This window comes from Nymphaea colorata, chromosome 4 (genome assembly GCF_008831285.2).
Source record: "Nymphaea colorata isolate Beijing-Zhang1983 chromosome 4, ASM883128v2, whole genome shotgun sequence".
Lineage (NCBI taxonomy): Eukaryota > Viridiplantae > Streptophyta > Magnoliopsida > Nymphaeales > Nymphaeaceae > Nymphaea > Nymphaea colorata.
The window spans coordinates 16,895,139-16,905,935 of record NC_045141.1 but is presented as its reverse complement, the minus strand read 5'-3'; the positions used below and the strand labels follow the sequence as shown (position 1 = coordinate 16,905,935).

Below are 10,797 nucleotides of genomic sequence, written 5' to 3'. Positions count from 1 at the left end.
ACAACTCCACTAAAACAATCTTCTTTTTCTTTTGGCGTAAACTCATAAATTCATAGAAACTCGTCCACATGATGATCTCTTGGATGTATGCCAATTCAAATCTATACTGAGTGACTCTGAGAACATGAAAACCTCAACCATTTACGACAATCCTTATCCAACACGTGATGCATATGGATCAATAAACTTTCCATGGTGGCCGCTGAAGTTGAGATAAGGTGGGAGGGAACCCTGAAGTTGACATCTTTGGCTTCCTCAGTTTGGTATCTTGCATATATACCGGAAATGAGAGTTTAAATCCACACCACATTCAATGATTTTGTAAGCAGCCTCAAGCTGTTCCCATCTGTTGGAAGTTCCTCTTCCAGCTCCTCTCATCCTCTTGGTTTTCTGCGATTCTTCCTCACTGCAGAGAAGAAGAAGAGACGGCAGGAAGAGGGGCCGATGGATCTCCGCGACTCAATCCAAAGGCAGACAGAGTCAAGCTTGCTCCTGGCGAGCCACATTGCCATCAGCGAAGCGAGGGAAGTCAACTTCGTCTTCTCCCCCCTCACCGTCCACATCGCCCTTTCCATGGTGGCCGCTGGATCGACAGGACGGACTAATGATCAGATACTGTCGTTCCTGAGGGCGACAACCAACGAGGAGCTCAACTCGCTCTCTGCCAAGATCGTTTCCCTGATTCTCGCCGACGGGAGCACTCTTGGAGGTCCGACGCTATACTCTGCAAACGGCATCTGGGTCGACGAATCCATGCCGTTGAAGCCGGCCTTCGCGGAGATCGTGAAGGACGTCTATGAAGCAGAAGCCAAGGCCGTCGATTTTCAGACGAAGGTGAGCCACTTTCTAAGCGTGAACTTCAGGTCTTCGTATTTCTCCATAAGCTAGAGTATGGACCCTGTCATTCGTGGAAGTATCCGCTGGAACATAACCTTGAGTGAGCCAAGAGCATTTTGGGGAATGACTAATAGAATGCTGGAAAGGATGAGTGACTGGATCTTTTGAATATCCAGTACTGCATGCATGCCTTAGTTTTAGTTTTCTTATTGAAGACACTTTCTAGAACCTGAATAATAGTGATTAGTGGCTAAACCATTTATCGCACCATAGTGAAAAATAGTAATAAACTGTTGATTGTCTGAGGAAATAGCGCACCATATTTCTCCAAATTTATCACTGTGAAAATCAATCGTTGGTTATTTACTCATGATGTTCTATTGGCACTCTGTAGAAATGAAAATTTCCTTGTCCTGAAGTTTGGTGACAAAGCCAATTTAGTTGATGGAATTCTTATCATGTAACTTTATGCTTGTATACATGCAGCCAACTGAAGTAAAAAATGAAGTGAACTTATGGGCGGAAGGCCAGACTAATGGACTTATTAAAGAACTTCTTCCGTCTGGCTCGGTTGACAATTCTACTAGGCTTATCCTTGCCAGTGCACTTTACTTTAAGGGCGCTTGGAAAGACGAGTTTGATGCATCTGTTACCGAAGAAGGCTCTTTCTATCCTCTGAGCGGGGAATCTGTACAAGTCATGTTTATGACTAGCTCGAAGGAGCAGTTTATTGCTGCTTTTCCTGGTTTCAAAGTACTCAAGTTGCCTTATGGACAAGGCGAGGATAAGAGGCTTTTCTCCATGTATTTTTTCCTTCCTGATGAGAGAAATGGGCTGCATAATCTGGTAGAAAAAATTGGTTCAGAGCTGGATTTCATAAATAGGCATCTTCCTTCAAACCAAGTTAGTGTTGGTCAGTTCATGATTCCTAAGTTCAAAATTTCTCATGATTTTGAAGCTTCTGAGGTTCTCAAGCAGATGGGGCTGTTTTTGCCCTTCTCTGAGCAAGCTGAACTTACTGAGATGGTTGATTTGCCTTTGGGAAATAAATTGTTTGTATCCGGCGTATTCCACAAATCCTTTATTGAGGTTAATGAAGAAGGAACTGAAGCTGCTTCGGCAACTGGTGCTGTGGTAAGCACTCGGTCTGCCCCACGACCACCTGTAGACTTCGTTGCTGATCATCCATTTTTGTTTCTAATACGAGAAGAACTAACAGGGGTTCTGCTATTTGTTGGTCATGTACTTAATCCTCTTCTGCCTGCTTAACAAAAAAGCTTAGCCCTTTGAGCTTTTGCTACATTGTCCTGTCGGTCATGAGTGGACAAAACCAGTTTGAAATGAACCACAAGATGCAGTGTAGGTAACAAAAGGGTGATGGAAAGTCATGAACAAGTACTTTGTACTGTATGTCATCCACTTTGCAAATCACTTTCGGATTGAGAGTTTTCTTGTTTCATGTTTATTAGTTGCGCTACTGCTAATTGATGAGCTTGTTCTCAGATAAGTCACTGCATAGAATCTTTTTTTGGCTTATAAGAGTTACGCACTTCTTTGTGAGAATCGTGGAGGGAGTGTGCATTAAGGAAAAATGTTACCCTGTTTCCGAGAATGGTCTGACAAGAGTCCAGTCTTCATATAAGGAGCTTGGTGAATCTTTTTCGTTTCATTCCTTTTTCAAGGAAAAATAGTTCCACTTCTGGTCATGATGATACATATGGCTAACATTCATGATTGAGGCAAGCTAAATCAGACCTCAATCCTTTGACACGATACTTGACCGAAGTGTTTGATAGAAGCAGTTCAATTCAGATTTTATTGGATATAGTTGGAGAAATAGATCTAGTGAAAGAAACTGGGCAACTTGGAAGATCTCACCGACAGGACTTGTAGTAAATTTACTGCAGCCTAATCAAGGATGTAATCAGTTATCAAATGAGAGTGGAAAATCAATTTACAAAAGAAATTTCTTGGGTAATACAAGATTAATTTACAATAAATTGCTCTGATTTATCCAATTATCCAGCCGTTTGACTTTAGTAAGCAAAAAAAGGACCCAACTCTGTTTTACACATCTGTGTCTCAATCCAGCCTAAGCATAACTTCTACCAATATGTAACACCATTTACATGCAAAATTTGTGCCCTGTTGCAGCCAAAATAGTACTTATTTGATTACCACCTGTCTGTCATCGGGTGCCCCATTTCAACGTGGGTCTTGAGAGGGGTGTCTTTTACACCCTCTCCTGCGACACAGTTCAGTCGATTCCGCACGCCTTTGTACTAGATGTTGCTGAAAAATACACAGCACAGGAGAAAAGTGTGTGATCAAAAGTTGAGATGTGTTCGAGTTGCACTGTGAGTCTAGAACTGCAATCAAGCCGAGCTTGTTTCGAACTACAATAAATCTCACTGACAGAACTTGCAGTAAATTTACTTCAGCCTAATCAAGGATGTAATCAGTTACCAAATGTGAGTGGAAAATCAATTTACAAAAGAAATTTCTTGGGTAATACAAGAGTAATTTACAAGAAATTGCTCTGATTTATCCAATTATCCAATCGTTTGACTTAGTTAAGCAAAAAAGGACCCAACTCTACGCTTCTGCTGGCCATGGTCCTGTAAAAACAGGGGCAGGATGGGTGAGGTTTTCTTGACAATTAAACATGAAATTTGCATGTTAATTAAGGGTTGAACTTGGCTTGAAAAGCAAAATTTTGTTGGGTTCTTATGTTCTGCAGTTTGATGACATCCTTAATTCAGTATTTACTTCTTCACCAACTGTGGCTCTCATAGTCGGAACACTTCTTGACAATACTTTGGAAGCAGTTTCTTCTGTCAGAGATAGAGGGCTCTCATGGTGGCTCCCATTCCAAAGAGAGAAAGGAGATGTCAGAAACGAAGAATTCTACAGATTCCCCGTCAACTTCCATGACTTCATTCCAGCAAGATATCTTTATTAACTAGAACAGGTGTATGAGATCCACTTATGACTAAAAAGAAACTACATTTCTTGAAGCTTTGCGATTATCCGCTTTTCAACTTTTTCTGCAAGGAACAAAGGTGCCATGAAGTCCATTCTGAACTACAAGTCCTGAAACCTTGTCTTCAATGAAATCGTCGGTTGGGAAAAGTTTACCAGCAGTAGAAGTATAGAGCACATAGTGCTAGAAGCTCAAAATCACCTTTTAAAAGCACACAATATTCTCAATCTTGGTAACTGGAACTGTATTTAATAATTTGTTCGCCGAAACAGTGTATATATATGGCAAATCAGGCGTTATCGCCCCAAGTACATCATCCCCAATTAATATTTTTTTTAACAAAAAAATGTTTACACAAAAAACTCTATGTACTTGTCATTCAAACTATGAACTCCGTAACTTCGAGCGGCAGTGGGTTGATTTTATCTTTCCACGTGATTCTGTCCGATGGATTGATCTTTACCGTTATGGTGATTTTGTTTCTCTGTTCCGTTTCAATACATATCCATCGGTACAAGTTCAGAAAATATTATAGGCTTGTATATGAGCGATCGGATTGGGCTAATTAAATCAGCCTTCAATGAGACGAATAGTTATGCTTCGCAGGCTGATTTTCTAGAGAATTTTGTTTGGATTTGCTTTTCTCGACAACTTGGTTTAATCGCACGTTGATCGCTAGTAGATATCTAGATTGTGGGTGTAACGATAAAAGAAATGCAATAATTTCTCGTTCGGGTTGATTTTTTCGATCATTTCTGTCTGATCACTTGCAGGTAAGATGTCCAAATCTTGCATGTGCAGTCCTACAGAAACTTTATCAGTTCCAGGTTTTGTTTGTTCTGTCATCGCGTATTCAGTAGTATGTTGATTTTATCTTTTGACGTGAATTTATCCTTGGCATATCTGATTAGTCTGTCATTCTTGTGGTTTTGTAGGCGCTGGATTGATCTTTATCGTTCTGGGGATTTTGTTTTTTTCGTTCCGTTTCAGTACAGATTTATCGGTAGAAGTTCAGAAAATATTATGAATTTGTGATGAGTAATCGGATTTGGCTAATCTAATCAGTAATCAGCCTACAATTAGACGAATAGATATGCTCCATGGGTTGATTGTCTTGAGAATTTTGTTTGGATTTGATTTTCTCGATATCTTAGTTTAATCGCACGTTGCTCACTAGTAGATATCTTAGTTTAAAGTCGACATCCCCTTAATCCGGCCTCAAACCTTCGTTTTTTTTATATGTAATGTGCATTTAACATCCACGCTACAAAGTTCACCAGTTTAATACACTTTTTAATGAACCATCGGATCTGAAATCCGTGAACATGAAATACTACCTCAAATAAATTTAGCTATTGGGATTTAATATGTGAAACACTATGTAGACATTGATTTTTGTAACTTGTTATACAATTCCAATATTAGGGAATTGCAAAAAGAAAAAAAATTGTAAAAGGTGTTTGATGTTTGAGTAAATAACGGATTACTGCTTAACTTTTAAAGTCATTAAATAGACGTCTTACTTTTGAGATAAAGACAGGTTACTGCACAAAAAATCCAACTTTTACTGACGGGCAGCAGGCGAGCCATTAGTCAAAGTTCGATTTCATTGATGACAGAAAAGCTGGTTTTTACTGACTTTCGTAAGGAGACGTGACAAAGACTGCACGTGTACTGACGGCTGATGGATTCGTCAGTGCTAAGTTGATTATCACTGATATTTAGTCGGACCTTTTCTTTCTACGCATAGGCATAGTCATACTGAAGTATGTTGGGGATGTCAATAAGGATTTTTTGTTTGACTGATGGCCATCCACACCGTCAGTATTTATCTGGTTATTACTATTGTTTCTTTCTTCACTGTCAGTGTATGTATGGGTCATTGACGTTATTTACCTGTGTCAGGATTGTTATGAGACGTGTTTTACTGACAGTGTTTTCAGGTCGTGGTTATAGCTACCTTTACAGACGTGTCCACCTCGGCGTTGATGATGAAATTTTATTGACGATTGTTCTGCTCGCATCAATAAGATATCTCTTACTCTCGCGCCCTTTTCTCCTGTTCCCTTTCCTGTTCGATCTCCATCTGCTTCCGCTGGTCATCTTTGTGGCATATTCGGCCGACGTTGTCGGAAGCCACTGCTCAGCAGCTGAACTCGGCGACACACGAGGTTCTTGCTTTCGTTGAGCTCGCTCGGGGGTTTCTTTGTCTTTAAGTGATGCAGGTACTCTTGCTCTCTGTGTTCGACTGAAGGCTTAGTCTGCCTCTGCAAACAAACCTGACGCCGTGACCTGGTTCGCATGAGATTCTGGATATATTGATGAATTTTGAACCACCCAACATGGCAATGCAGTCGTCACCCACAACAAGCCAGCAGCATCATGTATATGAACCACCCAACCCATCTCTTGTTATATTTGAAGCAAGATTAATCTACATGGTTTTGGATCATAACAGCTCTATTCATCTCTTTGGGGAGTTTAATTACGAGATGTTCAAGTCCAAGGATGTCAATGGTCCGATGTATAATTAATCAAGGCGTATCAATTGGGCATAATCTGGTAGCCAAGATCGGCTTAGCCCCAAATTGTTAATGATAAAGAAAAAGAAAAGAAGAAGCCCCACATGATCAAGTGACTAATTTATAAACATCTGTCTTTATGATGCAAACATGGATATTTACATAGCAAGAGGCACCTATATTGATACCATCTGTGTCTGGGATCTTTTGTGGTGCTATTATCTTGATGTCGGAGACAGTAACATGCTGGTTAAACACTATCTTCACATGAACACCGTGGCTGTTGAGAGGGGTCATACCACTCAAGGAAACAAGGTGGAATAGGAATGTCATACAATCAATCGAGAGATAGTCAAAATAGTAGAGAGAGAGAAAAAAAACAGTGTTCTTTGTTTAGGAATTAGGTTAAGGACATTTTCAGTGTTCATCTACAAAGGTAGGTTTGCATATTCGTTAATTATGTAATGTTTTTCATTGGGGATCACAGGGGTGGCCATCTAATCTATGTGTGAAAGAAAGTTAAGGATGTCTTTGTTATTGACGCAAAATTTTAAAACTTTAATTCGGTCTCTCTCATAAAAAAAATTTTGACTCCACCCCTAGCTAGAATACTGAAATACTTTGCCTTCAGACTTTGGGCAATTCTCTGCTCGATAGATATGAGTTTACGACGAACTACGGTGCTCCGTCCCCTTAGCCGAAATTCTGTGAAATGTACACAACAACCAAACTTTTTAACAAAAGTTAACAACAAATACTTTCCTCCACACTTGTCCATAAAATTAGGCTCCCCTGAGAAATATAAAGACTTAAAGCTTGTTCCCGGGGATTATAAGATCTTTTTCATGAAGGGCGTCCGCCATGACAAATTAAATAACTAAATAAATTTTACAAAAATCTTTTATGCCTACCAGAGGAGTCATTTTCACCTTGCAGAGGTGAAAGCTAATTGAAGCCAAGCACATTATTGATCACTTGATTCAAGAGTGCCACATGTCTCTTTTTTAAAAAAATTATGTTATACTTATCTTAACCCTTTTATTTTTAATAAAAAATATAACAAACTCAAATACTCCATAGTATCCACCAAGAAATTTTATGACACGGGTTCTTTGCAATATTTATTTTCTAGCATTGTTTCAAATTAGAAAGAAAAAAACAACTTTTTGTGTTTGATGGCTTTGAATAATGAAAAAAATGTATATTCATGGTTTCAATTTTCTTATCATCATGCACAACCTTATTTAACGATAATACTTAACTTAAAATCTATGAGCTTTCCATTTTACATATACATACAACCATTACAAAGCAATCGTTATCATATAGCGGTTTTAACCATCATAATGGTCATGTAGCTTTCCATTTTACATATATATATAATATGAGGACGTACTACACTAATATTATAAAGCAATCATTTATCATATGTTCTATCGTCTTTTGTGAAGGTAGAATATGAGGACGTACGACGCTCTGGACATATTTCTCCTTTAAAAAGGTAGTTAGCTTTCATGTCGAAGACCAAGATAGCAATGTCAGTTTTCATGTTTGCTGGTTTTTATTTTTGAATTTGTGAATTATGTGTTATGTATCAAATACCTAAGATTTTTTGACATATTATATGATTATACAAAATAATTTACTTGATTGATTAAATAAATAATTGATAATTTGATAAATAAAACCCTTTTATGAGTTCAACTGTTGTTTCATATTAAATATATTTATTTGTGATCAATTTTCATATTTAAAAAAAAACTCATTTTATTGAAATTTCTTGATACAAGTTTTTTTTATTTTTAATTAAATAAATACATTATTTAAGATATCCTGTTTAGCTGATGTCTTAACTATAATAGTTTTGCTTGTTTACACAAAAATGTTTAATTAAATACAATACGAATTATTAATTAATTAATTTTATGTGATATAATTTTAAATACTTTAAGTTAAATGGTGTATATGGTAACTATTTGGTTATTATTATATGCAACTTTATGAAAGCCATTATCTCTTAATCAAATTATATATTCATATACAATTTATATTCTTCTTATGTCATGACTTTAAGTTGGTGCATTTGATTAAACCTTTTGTTCAACCATTCATAGGTCACAACTTTAAAACGTAGATTCGGATATAATTTAAAAGTTGGTTTCGGTTCGGATTCATATATAACTTAGAATTCAGATTCAGATCAGATTCAGGTATAACTTTAAAATTGGATTTCGATCGGATTTGGATATAACTTAAAATTCAGATTTAGATCAGATTCAGTATAACAAAAAAATCGGATTTGAATGTAGATTTTAAAGTTGCATTCAGATATGGTATAAACTTTTTTTTCATCCAAATTCGAATCCTAATCTGAATCCAAACATATGAATATCTAAAAAATCGGATATGATAAAATGTATATCTGATCCGAATCCGATTTGTTGACATCTCTAATGGAAAGGGGGGCCATCGAGCCCTCCCTATGATAGACTTGGGCGAGGCAGCCTGCTGCGTCTCTAGTGCAAAGAACAAGGCACTCACAGACATATAAAGGCGAGGCAGCCTTCCCTTAGAGAGGTAGACGAGGCACTGCCTTAGTTACCTACAATACAATAGAGAAATAAGACAGTTTGCTAGCTTGTATACCCTCCAAGTTGTAACAAAATGTAAGGAGCGAGCACCAGGGCCAAACGGTAAGAAAAACAAACAACTTTTTTTTTTCCTTTCTAATCTCTTCATTTCAAAAGAGATTGAAAATATACTAAGTTTTTTTCCCTTTTTGTCCCTCCTCTTTCTTTTCCTTTGCTTCCAAACACAAATTTTCATTTTTTTTCATTTAATTAGTTATCCAAACACAATTGAAGCTTCCCTTTCCATTCATTTCTTACTTCATCCAAATATGGTGTAAAGAAGTTAGATTGTAACACCACAAAAATTTAATTTTATATTTAAAATTGTGAGGAATCTTGTAGAACTTATCAAAAATATGTTAGTCATTATGGTTTGTTTATCAATAATAAAGAGCAGAAGCGCAGAAGAACAGTTTGCAGTCAATGACACGGGGGAGCTGCAACCATCGAGAAGACACGTGAGAAGCTGGCACAGGGGCCCAGACGAGTAGGGCGGACCCCGACCTCCACATTGGTCGTTCGGGTTGTTCACGTTGCTGCTGCCAAAAAAATTCCAGGAAAGCGCCCTCTACCTTCCCCGCACACGACTTGCGTCCACAATGAAATTTCTTTGTTCGCATATAAATCCCGACCTATAAAGTTTGCTTCGCTCCTTTTCTGGCCAACCAGGGAACTGCTTCATTTCATTCTTCCTCGAGAGATGCCGCCACGTTAAGAAGACAAAGGGAGTCGAGTAATTACACTTCTTCTGGTCTCATTTACTTGTTTTTGTAAATGGTGTTTTGGGGACGCCCTCATGCGAGACCGTCGGTGCATGGTTCGATTTTGATAATTCCATTGGTTGGAATCGAACCGAGGGGCGGAGGCGGAAATTGAACGGGCAGCTCTACGGCAATGAAACTGCCTTCCCTGAATCTGGCTCCCCACTCGTTTTAAGTGCTCTCTCTCTCTCAAAGACAGAGGCTGAATTCGGCCAATTTTGACATACCAAACATGTTTCAGGGATCGAATAAACTCCTGCAATGTCTTCACTTACGTTCGAGACCACATACTTCAAAACTAGACCTTTGGTTCAATATCTTCAAGCTAAAAAGGAAGTAGAGGGCAGTTCATGTGCTGATCAATATTGTTTGTTTTTCAGGAGCATCCATTTAGGTGTGTTTCCGCAAACCTGCCAGCGATTCGGAACAGACGAAGAACATGGTATTGATTGAGGCAGTTACGGCTGAGATAGGTGCTGGCGCTATCTTAGAACGGTTGTGGGAAATGGTCAGAGACGTCGCTACTCAACCCGGCAGGTTAAGAGAGCAGTGCCAGCGGTTTGAGCGATACTTGGCAAATTTGAAGCCCATTCTGGAAAAACTTTCGCCGGCCGAATTGAAGGATGAAGCTTTGGTCTGCGAGCTAAGGAAGGGCGAAGAGCTCATAAGCAAGTGTGCCCATGTTTCCCGCTGGAACTTCCTCAAGCAAAAGAAGTACTCCAGGCGGCTAAAGAAGCTACAAGAAGAAATTGACCGACTCGTAAATATCCTGACGCTGAAGATCCTGGCGTCGAAGAAGAACGAAGTGGGTGGAATCAGGAGGTTCTTCCGCTGCTTTGCCTGCTCCTCTCCCTCTGATCCAGCTGAAAGGGATCGAGGGGAACACAGTTAAAGCCAGTTTTGCATGTGGGTAAATTCGTTAGTACTGGTTCGTATTTAATGTGATTCTGTAGTGAGTGCCACCTTGTCTGGCAGTCTTTGTTTTATTTAAAGCCATGTAGTGTGATGGCAAAGCAAGTTGTGTGTGGGAGGTTATGGCGATAATGGCCCATCACGAGAGAAGT

General features: G+C 38.7%; 1 protein-coding gene across 1 annotated transcript; it reads left to right on the top strand.

The window, feature by feature from the left end:
- The first annotated feature begins 282 nt into the window (after positions 1 to 282).
- LOC116252338 (serpin-ZXA-like) lies at positions 283 to 2,344 on the top strand. Its single transcript, XM_031626514.2, has 2 exons — positions 283 to 834; positions 1,324 to 2,344. The coding sequence occupies exons 1-2, from the start codon at positions 445 to 447 to the stop codon at positions 2,104 to 2,106; spliced, it is 1,173 nt and encodes a 390-aa protein (XP_031482374.1). The 5' UTR covers positions 283 to 444; the 3' UTR covers positions 2,107 to 2,344.
- The last annotated feature ends 8,453 nt before the right edge of the window (positions 2,345 to 10,797 follow it).

Coding starts and splice junctions, on each gene's coding strand:
- LOC116252338 (XM_031626514.2), top strand. CDS start 445: ATGGATCTCCGCGACTCAATCCAAAGGCAGACAGAGTCAAGCTTGCTC. Junction 835..1,323: donor CCGTCGATTTTCAGACGAAG/GTGAGCCACTTT, acceptor GTATACATGCAG/CCAACTGAAGTAAAAAATGA.